General features: G+C 42.0%; 1 protein-coding gene across 1 annotated transcript in view; it reads left to right on the top strand.

Moving 5' to 3' along the window:
• Spata31h1 (SPATA31 subfamily H member 1) overlaps positions 1-20,405 on the top strand; it is a 24,905-nt gene extending 4,500 nt beyond the window's left edge. The window contains exons 2-5 of the mRNA XM_090337585.1: positions 3,801-3,843; positions 4,643-4,700; positions 4,877-4,972; positions 5,513-20,405. Coding sequence (XP_090193711.1) covers positions 3,801-3,843; positions 4,643-4,700; positions 4,877-4,972; positions 5,513-20,405 — 15,090 coding nt within the window. The remainder of the gene's footprint in view (positions 1-3,800; positions 3,844-4,642; positions 4,701-4,876; positions 4,973-5,512) is intronic.
• Positions 20,406-20,731: the final 326 nt, after the last annotated feature.

The following is a 20,731-nucleotide window of genomic DNA, read 5'->3' as shown; positions in this document are numbered from 1 at the left end:
AAACTCTGGGCCTTAGCGCTGTCCTTGGACTTTCTCAAGGTTAGAACTCTGCCACTTGAACCTCAGCACCACTTCCGGCTTTTTTTTGTATATATGTGGTACCAAGGAATAGAACCCGGGTCTTTGTGCATGCTAGGCAAGCACTTTAACCACTAGGCAAAACTCCCGGCCCTGAATTTCTTTTTAAATTTAGGTTATATTAGTCATACATAGGGGGATATCATAGTGACATTTCTACACATTTATGATATATTACAATTTTACCCCCTCCAAACCTGTCCCTTTTCAATTTTCATAATTCCAAACACTCTACTTTGACTTTATTTAGGGAGTAGTTATGAAACACATTACAACTATGAAGAAAGCATAAGGAATCTCAGTGAATGCTGTTGATTAACAGAGGTTTGAGTAGGCCAGGGAGAGAGAAAGCAATAAAGAGGGTTATTCTGAGTGAAATACAATATACAAAATCTGAGTGAAATACAATATTCACATATCTGAAATACCATGGTAAATTACCCTCATGGTAAATTAATGGCCATTAAAAAAAAAGATGGAAGTGTTTATTCCAGCTGCCTTAGGTGACCTAAATTTCCATTTTTGGGGCAGCTACTTAAAATGGACATAAGTACTGCTTCCTAAAAAACCTCCTGGCATCTTCTTTGTTAAAAACAAACAAACAAACTTTTTTAATGTTGCTTTCAGTATGATTTTCTTCCTATTTTCATAGGAGCTAGATAAATTCTATATTTAAAAGAATATTATAAGAAGAAAGTGGTGCTGTGGGGCCGGGAGTATGGCCTAGTGGTTAAAGTGCTTGCCTAGGATGCATGAAGACCCAGGTTCGATTCCTTGGTACCACATACTTAAAAAAAAGCCAGAAGTGGTGCTGAGGCTCAAGTGGTAGAGCTCTAGCCTTGAGAAAAGTCCAAGGACAGTGCTCAGGCCCTGAGCTTAAGCCCAGGACTGGCAAAAAAAAAAAAAAAAAGAAAGTGGTGCTGTGGTTCAAGTGGTAGAGCACTAGCCTTGAGCTGAAGAGCTCAGAGGCAGTGCCCAGGCCCAGAGTTCCAGGCCCACAATGAATAAAACAAAAACACCATAAAGCTAGGCACTAATGGCTCAAGACTGTATTCTGACCTACTCAAGAGGCTGAGATTTGAGGATCATGGTTCAAAGCCTGCCTGGGCAGGAAAGTCCATGAGACTTTTACCCCTAATTAACCACCAGAAAACTGGAGTAGAGCAGTGGTTTAAAGTGGTAGAGCAATAGCCTTGAGCAGAAAGGCTCAGGGACAGTGCTCAGGCCCCAAGTTCCAGCTCCATGATGGGAAAATGAAAAAATAATACAGTATTATATTTTATTCATCATTTCCAGGAATTTATGATGCAAGTATTTTCTGATTATTCAGGTCTATTATATGTATAGATTATTTTTACATAACTATAGTAAAAAGATCATTTGTAAGCATATTAACCTATATTTCAGCAATGAGTTTTTGCTTCTTTATTTAAAAAAAAATTTAAGCTGGTCCTGGTGGCTCATGCCTATAATCCTATCCACACAGGAGGCTGAGATCTGAGTAGCACAGTTTAAAGCCAGCCCAAGCATTAAAAAGTCCGTGAGACTCTTATCTTCAATTATCCACCAGAACCACAACCGCCTCCCCCACCCAAATTCCAATCAATCACTCAAAAACTAGAAGTGGAGCTGTGGCTCAAAGTAATAGAGTGTTAGCCTTGAGCAAAAAAGTCTCAGGGACAGCACTCAGGCCCTGAGTTCAAGCCCCATGAACACAACCACCACCACCACCACTACCAACAATAACATTATTATTATTACAAAGATTATGTACAGAGGTGTTATAGTTATATAAGTAAAGAGTACATTTCTTTTAGGACAGTGTCATCACTTTCCTCACATTCTCCCAGGTTCCCCCCACCCCCCCCCAGTCCTGGGCTTGAGTCCAGGGCCTGAGCACTCTCCTTGGATTTTCTCATTAAACCTGGCACTGGTAGCTTACATCTGTAATCCTAGCTACCCAGGAGGCTGAAATTTGAAGATTGCATTAGAAGCCAGATCAGACAGGAAGGTTTGTGATACTCTTCTTTCCAATTAAGCACCAGAAAACCAGAAGTGGAGCTATGGCTCAACATGGTAGAGCACTAGCTTTGAGCAAAAAAGCTTAGGGACAGCACCCAGGCCTTGAGTTCAAGCCCATACCAACCAAAAGGGGGAGAGAAAAAAGGTAGTATTATTGCCTTTAAAATTACCTGGTGCATCTTTGTAAAACAAATGAACAAAGAAAAACCCAGTAGTTTGCTTCTTATTGGGAAATACTGATCTACAAAATTAAATTAAAATTCCATCATTAAACATAATCTTCCTTCTACTTCCAGCATCATGCCCAAAACTCAGCAAAAGTACACCTGACAGGGAGTATGTAGGGGGAAGAAAATGGGGACAAGAACATGAGAAGGGGTATCAATGTGCCAGAAGTAATGTACCTACTACTTGACAAATGTAACTGTACCCCCTCTATACATTATCCTGACAATAAAAAAAAGTACACCTGACACACAAAACATACTGACCTCAGTGATAATCTCACTTGTCTGTGATAGGTTTTGTTTTTTTTTGTTTTTTTGTTTTTTTTTTTTGCCAGTCTTGGGCTTGAGTTCAGGGCCTGAGCCTTGGACTTTCTCAAGGCTAGAGCTCTACCACTTGAGCCTCAGCACCAGGCCAAACTCCCGGCCCTGTAAATGGCAGTTTTTTTGAACAATTTCTCCTTTCACTCTTAGGCAGTTAATCATTTATCCTCTATATTTCCTAACACTTATATTTCATAGTGTAATTTCCTAGAATTAAGAATTTATTTGTTTGTTTATTTTTGTAGTCTTAGCATCACCACACAATGCCAAATACTCAATAGTGATTAATGAAAATGGGAGGTAGCAATTAATGATATGGTTATAAGTGCTAGCAGTATCAATCACTGTTATAAAATATGTAGCAATCTGGTGCTGTTGGCTAATGCCTGTAATCCTAGCTACTCAGGAGGCTGAAATCTGAGAATTGTGGTTCAAAGCCAGGCTAAGAACAAGATGAGACTCTTATCTCCAATTAAGCACCAAGATGCCAGAAGTGGAGCTGTGGCTCAATTAGTAGAGCACTAGCCTTGAGCAAAAATGCTCACAGAAAGAGCCTTAGCCCTGAGTTCAAGCACCAGTACTGACTCAGAAAAAAAACCCAGAATGGATTCCATGGATAATAATAACATGGCCTTGTGAGTAGTCTGTTTACAACCTGTCCTACTAGACTATCCTGGTTGCAATGTAAAAGTTAAGAGTAAAGTAAGCTTTGGAAAGCTTTAACAAGAATTTGTTTTTAGTAAAACGATTGATGTGGGGTGAAATGAAGATGAGAAACATTTCCTGATCCCCATGCAGGAAATAGAGTTTGAAACTCCTTGACTTAATTGAAATCCCTTTGCACAACAACTCAAAGGTAATTTTTTAGAACTTAAAAATAAAAAATTTAGGGGCCAGGAGTTTAGCCTAGTGTCAGTGTGCTTGCCTAGCATGCACGAAGACCCAGGTTCGATTCCTGGGTACCACATACATAACAACAACAACAAAAAAAGCCAGAAATGGTGCTGTGGCTCAAGTGGTAGAGCTCTAGCCTTGAGAAACCCCAAGGACGGTGCCCAGGCCCTGAGTTCAAGGCCCAGAACTGGCAAAAGATAAAAAATAAAATAAAAAATTTAGAACGCCTTGATTTTTTTTCTTTTTGTGTCACTCTAGACTTCAAAACAACATAAACAGAAAAAGATCCAGAAACACATAGGTAAGAAATATTCTATTGTTTGTTCTTCAGTTTAAGCCTAATGATAGACTAACTACGGACTTCTTTAAGACTTTAGCCTTGTATGCCAAGCAGAAAGAGGTTGAAAAAGAGGATGTTATAGGAGAGTGTGCCTTTTCCTTCTAACATCTTCACTTCTAGGCAAATGAAAACAGCTCATCATGGTGTCTTTGCTCATGCGTGTTTTTTTTTTAATCTACTTTTGTGCAAAGCCCAATGTATGGAAAAGAAATTTTATGGGACAGGAGAAAGTACAAAGATTAAGTAACAAGAGTTTGGTAAGGGAAGTTTCAACACCTTTATTTCTCTACTGTAGATACTGGATAAACATTTTTTGAAAGAAAAAGTATCAGGATCTGTTTTCCCTACTCCAACTTGCTCTTTTCAATGTCTGACCTCTATACAGATTAAGGTAGTAAAATATTTGTAACATGTTTCTGAAACTTGAGAACAGACCTCATTAGCTTTATGATCTAAGGCTTATGTATGTGCCCTTGTTTGCAGAATAAAGAGTAAGGTTGTTGTTGTTTGTGCCAGTCTTGAGGCTTAAACTTAGGGCCTGGGTGCTGTCCATAAGCTTTTGTGTTCAAGGCTAGCACTGTGCTACTTGAGCTACAGATCCTCTTCTTATAGACTTGCCCCTGGACTGGTTTTGAGCTGCAGTCCTCCGATACTCAGCCTCCTGAGTAGCTAGGATTACAGGCTGTCAGTACCCAGTAAAATGAGGGGTTTATATTAGATGATGTTCAAATCAGGATGCTAATAATTTCCTTATTCCCAGTTCCACAGTTGGAAGAAAACCCAAGAATGGATTCCATGGATGCTAGTAACATGGACTTGTGAGTAGTCTGTTTACAACCTGTCCTACTAGACTATCCTATATATAATGTAAAAGTTAAGGGTAATAAAGCTGGTCCTTACTGTTTCATTGTGCTATTTATCTCCTTTCTATTGTTTGATTGCTGGTACTTAAATATCACTTCAATTACACTTACATACCTGCTGCTGTATCCAGTGTTTCAGGAGTCCCTGTGGGCTGGACCCACGAATACATACTCTGGTCAATAGACAGGAGTCTCCGACAGATCTTCCAACATCTGGAAAATGCAAGGTCAGCAAGTTCAGGGAACATCATTTCTGGAGGTGGTACTGAAGAGGGAGGAAGGAAGAAAGGATTAAAGAAGAGAGGCAAAAAAGGAAGTGTTAAGGGCGAGGAGCTTGGCCTAGCGGTAGAGTGCTTGCCTAGCATGCACGAGGACCTGGGTTTGATTCCTTGGTACCACATATATAGAAAAAGGCAATGTAGTTCAAGCAGTAGAGCTCTAGCCTTGAGCAAGCCCTAGGACAATGCCCAGGCCCCAGGTGTAGCCAAAAAAAGGGAAGTGTTAAGTTAATTTTGGGCAGTGGATAAAGCTCTGGGTTGAAACTGATAAGAGGATCATTTCTGAGTAATATGGGAATATTTTTCTTCCTTTAGGAGAATTCTCTGCAAAAGTAATTGATGTTGGGGAAAGTAGCTTTTCTTCCCTAACTCCCTCAGACCCCACATTTTTTATATCTGAAGTGACCATTCTATTTTTCATATATATAGTATATATATTCTATAGTCTTTTTCTGACTCCAAATGAAAATAATTCTCTTTATTTCTTAGATCAAATCTTATGGAACAGCCTTTGCCTGAATTCCAGGATATGATTTCTTCTTCCTCCTCCTCCTCTTCCTCTGTTTTTGTGGCTCAGGAGGATGTTCTACCTTGTTTCTGCGAGAAGGCCAAATATTCTACTGACCACAATATCTCCTCTGGATCATCAAGCATAAGCTCCAGCCTGTCTTATCTCCCTGTCTTTTCAGAAGGAACAACCTGGCAATTCCAGAGCAAAAGTTTACCTGTTTCCCCTCAAAACCAACCATCTGCATTCAGGAACCAAGACACATCGCTGCCTCCTTTTCAGTGGAAAGAGCCCAAAAACCCAGAACTTTTTCAGAATTTGGCAGCTCTTTCATCCGTCCACCCTCAAAACTCTTTCATTAACTCTATTCTCAATCCTCTAAATCTCTGCAAACAAGAAGAGAGGACAAAAAATAAGAGAAAGAGAAAGAGTCATTTGGTCAAAGATCATAGGCCAAATTGTGCTTCAAATAAAAGACCACAGCTCCCAGAGTGGGCTCCAATCCAGCTCTCTTCTTTGGTCAGAGGTGAGTTAGAAGGACATGTGTCTTGGAAGGCTTGTACTTTACGGAAACAGAGTGTGCCTCTGACTGTGAAGGAATCATGGACAATGACTGATTGTTTAGTCCCCGAGTCAGGGAACTCTCAAGTCCAATTGTCTATGCCAATTTGTCAAAGCACTAAGCAAAATGCCAACAATAAATCCCCAGATTTTCCATCATTTCAGCTCCACGTGAACACTGAAGTGGAAACTGGATTAAATAGGGCAGAAACAAAAAATATTCAGTCACTTATTAAGCAGTTACAATCTGGACATGACCCCCAAATCCTTGGATGCAAGCCTTTAGTTATGTCAGTGGACACTCCACCTCTAAGAAGTTTAGAAGAGACCACATTACTAAAGAAAGATCCACAACATGTGCTGGAGATTAGTGTAGGGAAGAGAGTTGTTGGTCTTCCTGAAAAAAGGATCCAACAGCATAAAGCACAAGTGATTAACGTGGAGCTGACCCCAAGACTACCTCATCAAGATAGCATAAAGGTAACTCCACTGGAATTGCTTCAAGTCATGGATTCAATGGGAATGATCCCAGAAACACATTCAGAAGTGATAGAATCTGCGAGTTTGTTCCCAAATCAAGTTGTAAAACTAATGGAAACTATGGAAACAGTGAGTGTAACTCCCAAACCACCAAATCAAGTAATTGAATCAGTGAAGTTAACCCCAAGTCTTCAGCACCAAGTTTTGGAATCACAGATTACATCCTCAAGACTGAATCAAGGTACAGATAATGTGAGGGTAACTCCTGTAGCATTGATTCAAGTCATGAATTCTATGGGGATGATGAACAAGCCACATCAACGTAATGCACAGCCAGTAGGAATGACCCTAAGGTCACAATATGAAATCATGGACTCAGCAAAGATGGGCACATTATTGGACTGTCAAGCTACAAAACCAGGAAAGATGAGTCCAAAGCCACAACACACAGTCATGAAAACTGTGGGGATGACCCCAGGACCACAGCATAAATTCATGGAATCAGTGAGCATGACCCCAGCACCACAGAATCAGACCATTGAACAAGAAAAGATTACTCCAAAACCAACACATCAAAACAAAGAATCATTGGAAATGATCTCAGCAACACAAATCATGGATCATGTGAAAATAACTCCAGTGGCACTATTACAAGCAATGGATTTCATGGGAATAATTCCACCAGAACAGCTACATGTTGTAGAATCTGGGGCTTTGACTTCAGGTTTACAATTTCAAACTGCAAATCTGACCCCTAAGCAATCTTTATCAGAGAATTTGATTACTTCTAGTTCTACCCCACTAGGAATTGTAAAATCTATGAGTTTGCCTCCAAAGGCATCATCTAAAGTCAAGGAATCAGCAGGGATGATTCCAACACAACACCAGTCTACATGTTCTCTAAAGGTAACTCCAGTAGCACCCGAGTTGCCCATAGAAATGACCATGGCACCACAGCCACCAGTTGTAGAATCTGATGGTTTGACCCCACAGCCAATATCTCCTAGAAAGAAATCTCCAGAACTGACTTCTGGGTTACATGCTCAAATGCAGGGTTCAACATGTCAAGGTTCGGAATCTGATTCATTAACTTCAGGACTATCTCAGCAAGTCATGGATTCTTCAAAGCCTACCTCATGGCATCAAACACTAGAATATTCAGAGATAAGCCCAAGACAAAGCCATAAAGGGATAGAAACTACAGCACTGACATCAGATACTTGCCTGCAAATGAAGAAATCTGAATTAGAACAATCACATCCTCAAATAATGCAATATTTAGGAACAACCCCAAGGTCACCTAGTCAAAGTACAGAATCTATAGAAATGAGTCAAAAACTATCACATCAAGTAAAAAACTCTTTAGTAATGGTGGGGCCTAACCAAGCGCCATGTATGCAAGAAGTAATGTCTTCCCTTGAACTGCAAAAAGTACAGCCTGAGAACAGGATTCTAGGGGAAGGGTTACAAAGTATGAAATCTGTAGATATGACTAGAGATGTAGGCCCTCAAATGGTAGGATATGGACAGGCAATCCCAACTATGAAATCTATAAATTTGGCCCCAGAATGTAAATGGCAGAGTGTAAAATCTGCTGATTTAGTGCCAGCATCACTGTCACAAAGTAGGACATCTATAGGTGTGAGCCCCAATTCACAGTTTCAAAGTACTGAATGTATTCATTTGGCACAACCACTAGAGTTTCAAGAAACAAAAACTGGATACCAAGGAACAAAAACAAAGTTAAGCTCTGACATTTGTCATGATGTGGGAAAATCTGTTGGGTCTACACAATCATCTTTAGGAATTGCCCCAGAACCATTGAACCAAACTTCAGAATCTATAGAGTTGAGCTCGGTGTCATTCCATGACAGCCCTAAAACTAGGACCCATGTTGCAGGAGAGATGAGAGAAACTCCAGAATTACAACACAAAATGGAATCTCTATCTTTGCTACTGGGATCAGAAGAGCAAACTGAGGTGCTGACCTCAGATCTAAAGACTAGATGTGGGAAATTCATCCATCTGAATGTAGAGCCACATTCAGAAGTCACTAACCTGTCAAGGATGCGAAAGAGTTCAGAATATGAACAGGCAGAAACTGTGAGACTGACATCGCCTCAAGTTGATAAGATCCAAGAGACCATCCCAGAACCATATTCAAAAAAAGGATCTTTGGATTTGATACCAGGACCAGGGATACAAGATGAGAAGACAGATTCATCTCCATTTGTGATAGGATCTACAAAGTTATCTGCTGAACCCAAACTACACATTAGAGGCTTGACTCCCAGGCCACAGTTCCAGGGAGCAAAGGATAGGCAAATGGATCCAGAATCACAGTTGCAAGATGTACAATGTGTGAATTTAATCCCTCAGCCTACTACAGCAGGAACAGAATCTGAGAAGCCAAAACCAGACCTAGTGCTACAAAATATGTCACTAGAGGAATCGTCTGAGGGGACACAGCTCCAAAATGTGAAATCTACGGATTTAAATCTAGGTTCAGAACAGCCAAATGTCAAATCTTTTGGATCAATGCCAGGGCCACAGTTGCAAAGTGTCAGATTTTCAAAGTTATCTCAAGAGCCACTTCTTCAAAGAAAAAATCTTGCACATTTAATCTCAGGACCACCACACTTTGGAGTGAAATCAGTTGAACTGACTCCAGGCTCTCCAGAGCAAGATATCAAATTACCAGATTTTATCTCAAGGCAAAAGCATCAAAATGTCAAATCTGTTCATTTGACTCCAGAATCCCAAGCTCAAGGTATGAAAACTGTGGAAGTAAACACTGGACCACACTTGCAAAATGTCAGATTTTATGATTTAATCCCAGATCCAAAGCATCAAGGTTTCCAACATCTACAGCTGGTGGAAGGAATTCCACTTCAGGATATAAAGTCTCTAGGGTGTGTACCAGAATCGTTTTTACACTTAAGCCAAGGGCTACAGGCTGAAGATATGAAGTCTGTTCTGTCTACTGAGGGATCCCAGTTTCACAGCATGGAATCTATGATGTGCTCAGAACTACAATCTGAAGATACAAAATCTGAGGAAGGAAACTTAGGGCTATGGCAACAAGATGTCAACTTTTCTGAGGTGACTTTAGGACCAAAGCTTCAAGGTGTCAAATTTGGGGGTCAAATCCCAGGATCGATGTTTTATGGTATGAATTTTGCAGAGGAGACTCCAGAGTTAGGGCTTCATGATTCCAAATTATTAGCAAAGACATCTCCAGGGCTTCAAGATATGAAACAGGTGGGGCTTACCACAGGACCATGTCTACAAGATGTCAAATTTTTTGACTTAACATCAGGAATTCAACTTCAAGGTGTGAGATCTTCAGAGTTAAACTCAAGGCCACATTTAAAATGCAAAAAACAACTGGAATTGTCCTCACAGTCAGAGAGGCAAGATGTTAAGCCGGGGTTGTTAGTACCAGAGCCACTGTTTCAAGATGTAAAATATGCAACAGTGAACCACGTGCCAAGCTCTGAGGGTGACATTTCCTATGAATTAGTCTCAGAGCCACAGATTCTAAGTGCAGAATCTATGGCATTGACTCCTGGGAGACAGTCACTAAGTGTAAACTGTTCTACACCAACTACAAGACCACAGTCACAAGGTAAAAAATCTGAATTGGTCCAAGGACCACAGTTGGAAGACATAAAATCTAAGGAGCAGACACCAATATCAGACCTTCAAGGTTTAAAATATAAGTTGATTCCAGAGCCACAGCAAGAAGATCATTTGGGAGCTCTGAAATCTATACCAGAGCAGAGAAAAGTCAAATCTATGTTAACCCCAGGGCCACAAGCAGAAGATATGGACCCTAAGGAGCCAGCTCTGAGCTCAAAGCTCCAAGGTTTAAAGTCTGAATTTCTATCTTCAGGATCACAGCTGGAAGATATGAAATCTAACATCTTAATTCCACAACCATGTCTACAGGGCATGAAGTCTACAGATACAACCCCAATTCCCCTACTGGAAAATGTAAATTCTATAGAGAGAAAAGATTTCAAATCTATGGGATTTACCCATGATCTCAAGCTTGAAGATATGAATTCTGCGAAGCTGATTTCAGGCTCAAGAATTCAAGATTTGAAAACTGTGTCTTTGATCCCAGATCCACAGGTTCAAAGTGAGAAAGCCAGGAAGTTGCAACTTGGGCCAAAAAGGCAAGATAAGAATTGTACTGCCTTTGTACCAGAACCATTACTTGAAGGGTCTCAGCTTCCAAGTATGCCATCTAAAAAACTGACTTCACAACCACAAACACAAGATATAAAACTTGAAGGGACTAGCCCATGTTTTAAGCAGCAAACTTTAAAATCAGCTGAGAAGATTCCAGGCCAGAAGCTGCAAAGCTTCATAATTGTGAAGTTTAACCCCAGAATAAAGAAGCAGGTACTGAAGTCTGCGAATATAATCAGAAGATATGGGTTTCATGGAATAAAGTCTGTGGATTTAACACCAAAGCAACAGTTTCAGGAAATGGTATCTGTGGATTTAGCTCCTGGGCCTGGAAAGGATGGTCAGATATCAGTAAACCCACCAGAGTGGAAATTTGTAAATGTAGACCAATTGAAGAAAGGGTCTGGGTCTTTGAAGGTAATTACTGAGCCCAAATCCAAGGCTATTAAATCTGTAGACCTCAATTCTAAGATACAGAGGAAAGATACGCAATCATTTACATTGGATCCTAAACCAGTTAATCAAGATATTAGAGCTGAAGAGTTCAAATGTGAACCACAGTGGCAGAGTATGAACCCATTCAAGGTGACCCCAGGGCCACAGCTACACCAAGTAAAACCCCAGGGCTGGACTTTAAAGCCACCACTTCAAGGCATAAAAACTGTGGAATTAAGCAAAAATCCACAGCTTGGAAGTATGACATCTCTTCAGTGGATTCCAGGACCTGAGTTCCAAGGTGTAAAATATGTAGGGCTAAATCTTGGTTCACAATCTCAAGGTGTCAAACCTTCAGAATTGAAACTACCCATATACTTGGAAGATGCAAAGTCCCATGTGTTGACTCCAGGCTCAAAACCACAAGGGGAAAAATCTGTGTTTAGTCTTGGGCCACAGTTCCAGTGTAAGGAAACCCCTAAATTGTCTGTAGGGTTAGAGCTACAAAGGAGGAAAGTTTCTGCTTCAGCCTCAGAGCCACAGCTTCGAGGTATGAAAACTGTGGAGTTAAACAAAACACCATGGCTTGGAAGTATGAGATCTGTTCAGTGGATGCCAGGACCTGAATTCCAAGTTACAAAATCTATGCTAAATCTTGGATCACAATTTCAAGAGTTGAAACCTTCAATAAAGTTAAGAAATTTGAAGGTAGCAGAGCTGATTCCAAGGCCAAAGACTCAAGGCATACAACCTTCAGCACCACTCCAAAAACATCAGCCTCAAGCGTTCACATCTATTGATTTGAAATCTGTTGTAGAGTTGAGGAGATCAGGTGACTCAATTTCAAGGTCAAAACTTAGTGATTTTAAACCAGTGTCATTGAAACCTGGTTTTCATTTACAACATATGAAATCTGAGTTGACCTCAGAACTACAGCTACAAGAAGTGAAACCCTTAGAGTCGCCCCTAGGAACTCAGTTTCAAGATGGAGAGTCTTCAGTGTTTATAGAAGGTACTCAGCTTCCAGGAGTGAAATTTGAGATGTTAAGCCAAGGACCACAATTACAAAGTGATAAAATTATAGCACCAAACTCCCTACTTCATTTGAAAAATAAAAAGTCATCTGAGTTGGCTAGTCAAAAAAAGCTTAAAGGCATGAAATCTGAGGAACTCAACTCTGGGTCCCCATGGCAAAATATGGAATATTCTCAGTTGACACCTAAGACAGATTACCAACATATGAAATTTACATTAAGCCCTAGGTCACAGATGAAAGGAGGGCCATTTTCTGATTTGACAATGGGGACTAAGATTCAAGATATCAAATCTAGAGGCTTCAAACCTTGGCCACAGTTGCAAGATGTAAAATATTCTGAGTCAACACTGAAGTCACAGCTTCAAGAAGTGAAACTGGAAGAGCTGGAATCAGGCCCGCGGTTACAAGATGTGGAATCTTCTACAATGATCCCAGGTATACAAATTCAAGGTGTAAAACCTATGGATTTCAGTTCTGAGTCACTAGGTGTGATATCTGAAGTGATTCAATGGAAAAAGTTTCAAGATGTGAAATCTGTAGATGTCAAGTCCAATCCAAAGTTACAAGATGAGAAGCCTGATTTAACCCTAGGAGAGGAGTTCTCAGGTGTGAAATCTGAAAGACTGAATTCAGACCTGCAATTACAAGACTGGAGCCCTAATGAGTTGCTCATGAGTATAAAACTTCAAGGAGCAAAATCTATGAAGTTCAATTCTGCACAAGGCTTTAAAAGTGTGAAAACGTCTGAGATGGCCATAGGAACAAAATTTCAAGGTGTGAAATCAGTGGACTTCAACTCTGCCACACAAATACAAGGTGAAAAATCATCTGAGTTGAGTCAAGAAACAAAGCTTCTAAATGGGAAATCTGTCGAGTTCAAACATTGTCTAAAGTTACAAGATCTGACCTCTGACTTAATACCAGATCAGGAAGCTGTGAAGTACAATTCAGGCAACCAGTTGCAAGGGACAAAAGAGTCTAAGTTGATCCTTGGGACAAAGCTTCAAGATGTAAACTCTGTGAAGTTCAGATCTGAGCCATGCCTGGAACGTGTAAAATCTTCTGACATGCTCCCAGGGACAAAGCTTCAAAAAGACCAATCTATGGGATTCATGCCTCAGCCACTGTGGCGAGATGTAAAATCTTTACAATTGACTCTAAGTAAGGTACGAGCCAGGAGATCATTTAAGTTCAACTCAGCCCCTCAGCTACAAAATAGGGAATTATTTATGGTGACACCAGAAATACAGCCACAAGATATGAAATCTATGGAATTCAACCCCGAGGAAAAGTTGCAAGGTGTAAAATCTAAGTCCCTAAGCCTTCAAATGGTGAACAATACAGAAGGCAACCATGATTCCAAATTGCAGGTTGCAAAACTCTCTCACAGTATGGTACCTTCTCAATTCAATGCTGGGAATCAGCTGCAAGATGAGAAATCTCATAAATCAAGTCAATGGCCACAGTTTCAAGGTGTAAACTTTATGGTGCTCAATCCTGAGTCACATTTGCAGCATGTAAAGTCTTCAGAATTGTGCACAGGAACAAAGTTTCAAGATGTGAAATCTCTGAAAGTCAATTCAGAACAGTTGCAAGAAGTGAAAATTTCCCTAGGAACACAGTTTCCAGGCATGAAATCCTTAGAGCCCCAGTTGGAAGGGATAAAACCTTTTGATCTGTGCATAAAAACCATGATTCCAGATGTACAACCCCTGGAATTCAAACATGAGCCTGAATTGCAAGGTGGGAAATCCTCTGAACTTAATTCAGGACCATGGGTTAAGCATAAAACATTTAACATTGGGCCACAATTACAAGGCATAAACTCTTCTGTGCTAAAATCTGGGGCAGAGCTTGAAGATATGAAATCTAAGATGCTCTACTTTGGACCACATTTGCAAAATGTGACTTCATCTACATGCATTTCAGGGCCCAAACCACCATATATCAATTTGCCTGGATATAATCCACATTTTCAAGGTGTAGATTCTCCTACATGCTTTACTGGGATAAGACCTCAATGTGTAAATTCTATTGGGTGCAATCCTGGGTTACCTTTGCAAAGTGCAAGTTCTTTTGCATGCACTTCAGGGCCCAATCCTCAGTGTGTCAAATCTACAGGGTACAACCCTAAGCCACAGTTTCAATATGTGGATTATTCTGCATGCTTTCCAGAGCCAAAGCCTCAGTATATTGGTTCTATTGGGTGTAACCCTGATGCACTAAAATTGTCTATATCCATTCCAGGACCACAATTTCAATGTACAAATTCTACTGGATGCAACTTTGAGCCACTTTTGCAAGGTGTGAATTCTGCATACATTCCAGAGCCAAAACATCAGTGTGCAAACTATACTGGGTCACATTTGCAAGATGCATATTCTTCTGTATGCATTACAGGATCACAACTTCAATGTGTAAACTCTATTCAGTGCAACCCTGGGCTACATTTGCAAGATGTGAAACCATCTGAATCAACTGAAACTTCAAAACTTCAATGTATAAAATCTGGGTTGAGTCTAGGGACCAAAATCAAAAGTGAGACAGGTAATACAGTCAACTTTGGATCACATTTGCCAAGTGTGAAATCTGAATTGACTCCAGGATCAAAGTTTCTAGGTGTAGCACCCATGGAATACAACCCAGGGACACAGGCACAGTGTATGAATTCTTCTAAATTGAATCCAGGGACAAAATCACAATGTAGACATTCCACGGAGTGTAAACTTGGGCTATACCTGAAAGGTACAAAAGCTTCTGAAAGTACTTCAGGGAAAAAATTTCAAGGTATAAGATTTTCTGAGTTGTACACAGGGCTAGAAGTTCAAGATACAGAATTCAATGTGTTCAACTCCATGCAACAATTACAAGACATACAATGTAAACTGACACCAAAGACAGAGTGTCAAGGTATAACATCAATGAAGGCTGGGAGGATGAAGGTCAATTCTGATCCACAGCTTCAAGGTATGACTCCTTCTGAGTTGAATTCAGAGTCAAAAAATCAGTGCATAAATTCTGAAAAGTGCAGTTCAGGGCCACAAGTGCTAAACACAAAGCCCTCTAACTTGAACTATGGGTCAGAATCTCAAAGTACAAAATATGTTCTGTTTAACTCTGGGTCATACGTGGAAGCTGCAAAATCTGAGTTAACACATGGGACAAAATGTCAAGGAGTCCAGTTTTTGGAGAACCAACTTGGGTCACAGAAGCAAGTTAAAAAATCTGTGGTCTCTCTGGGGCCTCAGTCAAATGATATGAAATCTGTGGTATTTTTACCAGAGCCACCAGAGACACATCCACAAGGAATTCATCCTGAGAAGGGGTCTTCGCACCTCACACAGCACAATGGGGTTTTTGTAACAGAGTCATATTTTCAGGACATGAAAACTTTGGAGTTGAAACAGGGACCACCTCAAAGTATGAGCTCTCTAAAGTCGTGTTTTCAGGATGTAAAACAAGAGGAGCTGAAGCTAGGGTCCCAACAGCAAGGCATGATTTGCCAGGAGTTCACTTCTGGATGGCAAAATGAGAAACCAGTGATATTAGGACCAAAGTCAAGTAGGATGTTCTTACCAGGACCAACACTGACCAGTGTCAAATTTTCAAATATGTCTCCAGAATCACAGCCACAAGGTGTGAAACCTTTTGAGTTTACTTCAGAGCCAAAGCTGCAAGGTGAAAAACATGTGAAATTGTCTTCAGTATCTTTGCAACCAACTGTAAAGTCTGTGACATTACCACCAAGGTTACTGCCTCAGAAAATGAAATCTGGGACCAGAACTCCAAAAACAAGTGATCAAATCACAGAATCCTCTGATACCCCTAGATCATGGCATCAAACACCTCAATGTGTGAATATGATTTCAATACCCATTTATCAAACCTCAGAAATGCCACAAACATTGGCACATAAAGTCTCAGAAACACCAAAGAAAACTGTGGGGTTGAACCCAATGCCGACATGTAAAGGCATAGAATCTTCAGGGATGCCTCTGAAGCCAGGTGTTCAAGTACCAGAATTTATTGTCATGACATCAAGGTTAGGACATCAAGTTCCTAAATCTCTCTTGAGTTGTGAGAAACCTATGAAATTAACCTCAAAGTCACAGTATCACATGGGAACTTCGAGAGTAGCATTAGGGTTAGGACAGCAAGCCCTGGAGTCTGTAAATGTGACCTCTAAGCTGCAAAAGGAGGAATCTTTAAGGTTTTCCCCAAAGCAAACAAATCAAGATGTAGGACACGGAAAATTTGTAGAACTCAACTCTGAGACATGGCAGCAAAAGTATGTGTCAGTTAGACTAAAACAACCACAGAATCAAAATATGAAAAATTCGCAAACAGCCCCAGCAGGACCACTGGATCAAGTTGTAAAATGTAGGAGAATTAATTCAAAGCCACTAGTTCAAGTCACAGCAAGGTCACCGCTGCAAGTAGCCTGCCCAGTAGAGGTAACTCCATTAGCTCCTTCTGTGAAAGTGATTCCTGGGCCACCACTTCAAGTTGTGAAGTCTGTGACACTACCAAAGCCAACACCACAGAAGGCAGAATATGTTAAATTCACTCCAAATCTACAAGATGTGACATCTCCAGAGTTTGCTTCAGGTCTGTGGTTACAAAATGTGAAATCTCAGGAATTCATCATAGAACCAACACACCAAATTTTGGAAACGATGGCACTGACAGGATGTCAAGTTATAAAGACTGTGTTAATCCCAGGGCCACTGCATCAGATTGTAAAATCAGAGGAATTGGCCCCCAAACCAATTCCTCAGGTGGTAGAAACAATAGGAGCTGCCATAGGATCAGGGATTGAAGTAGCTTGTTTGAATGGACTTCCAAGTCCACATCTTCAAGAACTGGGAAAACCTACAGACTCAACTCCAAAACCAAATATCCGAGTGAAGTCTGCAGAATTAATCTCACAGAAAACATCGAATGAAGAATATACAGGGCTGTTTCAAAAGCAAAGGCTTCAGGCTACCAAACGCACAGGGACAAAACCAAAGCCTTCTAATGTAATAGAACTGGAGGATCTGAACCAAGGACAGGTGAGCCAGAATAAAAACTCTGAGGAGTTAACATCAGAAGAGTTACAAGAAGGGAATTATTTCTCTAGGATTCTACATAGTCCTTCAATCCCACTCATTTCAAATTCTGTCAAAATGTCTGACTTAGGAAGCCTTCAGGATTTGGAGGTACTGGAAGTATCAAAAGTTTTGGATATGAAAAACTTTGGGATAGATATTATGACCAAGTCTTCAGCCCTTTCCTTGGCCCTTCATAATCAGCCCTTTGACAAAACAGCAAACATCGCAGAAACTCCACACCTTGAGATCAGGAAAGATGATGTCACATTGAAGGAGAGAACTAAGAGGAAGCATATGAATAAGTTAGAACACTCGCTTTATAGCCAGTTTCAATATCCACCACAAAGCCGGAGATCACCTACTGGGATCTTTCAAGTAGGATCAGGGACTCGGAGAGGTTCTCTCCATTCTTTCTTGGGCAGACAACAGAATGTCTGGGAGAGTCATGCCTGTAGGCAAAGATTACCTAGGAAATATCTCTCCAGTATGTTAATGCTTGGCAATGTCTTGGGGACCACTATGGAGAGGAAACTTTGTTCTCAAACATATTTAGAAGAAAGAGAAACAACAGATATCTGTACATCTATTCAAAATTTATTTGGGGTTCCAGCTGAACTGATGGAATTTTCCAGGAGACTGCTAGAAAAGGGTCCAGGTAATACTTCACAGCCTTCAGTAGTCAAAAACTATATTCAGAGACATACGCTATGCCATAATCCTGAGAAAAGAATGCCTTTAAGGATGTGGACACGTGGCTCCACATCTTCCATAATACGGCATTATTCAGGGATTAGACTGGGAAGAAAGCAAACAAAGTCAAAGCTCAGTGACATATCCCAAGAGGTCACTCAGCACATACCTGTCTCCTGTGCAGGGAGTCATCTTCCTGTCTTCGTAAAATCAGAATCTTCCTTTGGGATATTTTATAATGGGGAAGATCCTGTTCCCATGGGAGAGAGAAAAAACTCACACAGTATTTCACAGACAAGGATTTTTGAGTCCCAACCTTCCCTCAAGACAAGTTATTTTTCCCACACCAAGACAGACTTCTCAGAACAGTTCAATTTGCTACAAGATCTGCAGCTAAAAATAGCAGCAAAACTCCTAAGGAGTCAAATCCCTCCCCATGTGCCTCCACCTCTAGCTTCAGGTCTTGTCTTAAAGTACCCCATTTGCCTACAGTGTGGACGATGTTCAGGATTTAATTGCTGTCATAAATTTCAGGCTGCTTTGAGGCCTTATTTGCTTATCTATCCTCAGCTCCACCTTGTGAGCACCCCTGAGGGCCGTGGTGAGATTCGGTTGCATCTTGGCTTTAGGTTGCAAACTGGGAAAAGACCTCAGGTGTCAAAATATCGTGGAAGAGACAGATCAGTCATACCAAGGAAGGTTAAATCACCATCATCAAGGAAAGATAAAATCTACGCTCCAGCTTCCAAAAGCCCTACTCCCACCAGAGATCTCCAATCTGGGTCTTCCCAGTCTCCTACTCCTGTACAAGTCTATAGCAGGTACAGGCCAAAAGTGTGGGAGCAACGTGATTTCCCTCAAGTTCACACCCTACCCAGGTCTGACCCTGAGAGAAATCGGGTCAAAAAATGGAATAGAGGGAGAACCACAAAGACCTCTGATTCAAAATATACATTAAAGAGACACACAAAGCTCTATACAAATGTCAGAACAAGAAAGAGTCCCTCTCGAGAAATGCCAGCCCATTTGCGGAGGGAGACTGGAGCAGCTCAGACAAGTACTCCTTCTTTAAAAAGACAACCTACTTCATCTTCCCAGCCTAAGTTCATGCGATTGATTGTTCAGGGTGTAAGGCAGGCATTTCAAACAGCACACAGAATCATAGCCTTGGTCGGACAGAAATCTGAGGGCAGGACAAGGCCAGATAATTTGCATTCAGGCAAAAAGTACCATCCAAAACAAAGATCCAGGGATTCTTACTTAGCAAGAAATAGGAGAAGAACCAGGAAGCCAGTTAAGCAACGGCCAACCACTCCAACCACTAAGCAGGAGGACATAATGTCTTCAGGAGTGACAGATGCCGAAGCCACACCAGCTCAACAGCTAGAAAGAACAAACTCCTGCCAGAAACCTAATTCTCCCCAACATCTTGAGCCCACGGTTCTCCAAACAGATACCACTTTCCAAACCACCTCAAACATGCAGCTCTTGGGCACAGTGCAAAATGACAGTAGCAGGAGAGCAAAGAGAGACCTTTACAAACACAAAACCTCCAGCCAAGAGTCTAAGAGCTTTCCCAGAGCAGCAGCCAGATTTCAAGCCCAGGGGACTCTAGTAACCGGCTCCCTCTCGAGGAGAGCCTTGAAAGGTTACTTCGTGGAGAAAGACACACCGGACACAACTCCAAGGAGTGCCTCTGAGAGGATCCGAGTGGGCCCCTCCGTTCGAACCCTGCGCCATCGCTCTCGGAGGGGCCACAATTCCTCTCGCAGAAACCACCTCAGCCCCTCTGAGAGAACCCTCCGAAGTCTCTCTGAGAGAAGACAGCGAAGCCCCTCGGACAGGAGGCGTCATAGGCCTTCTCAGAGGAGCCAGCCCAGTTCTTCTGAGAGAAGACAACGAAGCCCCTCCGAGAGGAGGCGGTGGAGACACTCAGAGAGAGGCCAAGGCCGGCCTTCTGAGGAGAGCCACTCCAGTCCCCCCGTGAGGAGGCATCACAGTGTCTCCGAGAGGAGCCCCTTGGGTCCAAGTCCTTCAGACAAGAGTCATGGCAGCCTCTCCGACAGGGGAGGACACAGCTCCTGTGCCTCGGAGCCGAGGCCTTCCACCCGGAAACACCGCCGCAGTCACTCCGGGAGGACATCTCAGAGTCCCTCGAAGAGAAGCCACCACAGTCACTCTGAGAGGAGTCCACAGGGTCCACCTGAGAGGAAGCAACACCGCCCTGCTGAGAGGACCCATTCCAGCCCCCCCAAGGAGAGATTGAAGCCCAGCCCCCCTAAGGAGAGGCCCAGACGACGGAGTAACCCAAACATGTCTCCGAGGGACACTCTCAAATATCACAAGGCCTGGCAAATTTGGAGGCCTGGAGCCAGGAGATGAGGTCAGTGGGCCTCGGGTCTTCTCCTCACTTAGCTCCTTTCCCAGCCACGGAAGCCGGGGGCGGGGCTGACAAGAGCTGGGTCTGCGAGCTGTCTAGGACGAATAAAGAGGCAAGAATTGAAGTCCATGTGCATCTACCCGCCCACTCGAGGGGTGGGTTGGAGAGCAAAGAGGGGGCACCTCAGAGGAGGAGGCCACCCCCGGGCTCCCTCCTGGGTCCCCCGGCCGCGCGTGGGCGGGGTGGGGTGGGGGGGGAGCGGGCGGGAGGAGGAAGGGCAGACAGGAGAGGGTCGTCACATGACCCAGGCGGCCGCAGCGCCCCCCCC

This window comes from Megascapheus bottae, chromosome 7 (genome assembly GCF_031878675.1).
Source record: "Megascapheus bottae isolate mThoBot1 chromosome 7, mThoBot2.hap1, whole genome shotgun sequence".
In the NCBI taxonomy this organism is placed as follows: Eukaryota; Metazoa; Chordata; class Mammalia; order Rodentia; family Geomyidae; genus Megascapheus; species Megascapheus bottae.
The sequence above is the reverse complement of the archived record's forward strand: the minus strand, read 5'-3'. Positions and strand labels throughout refer to the sequence as shown.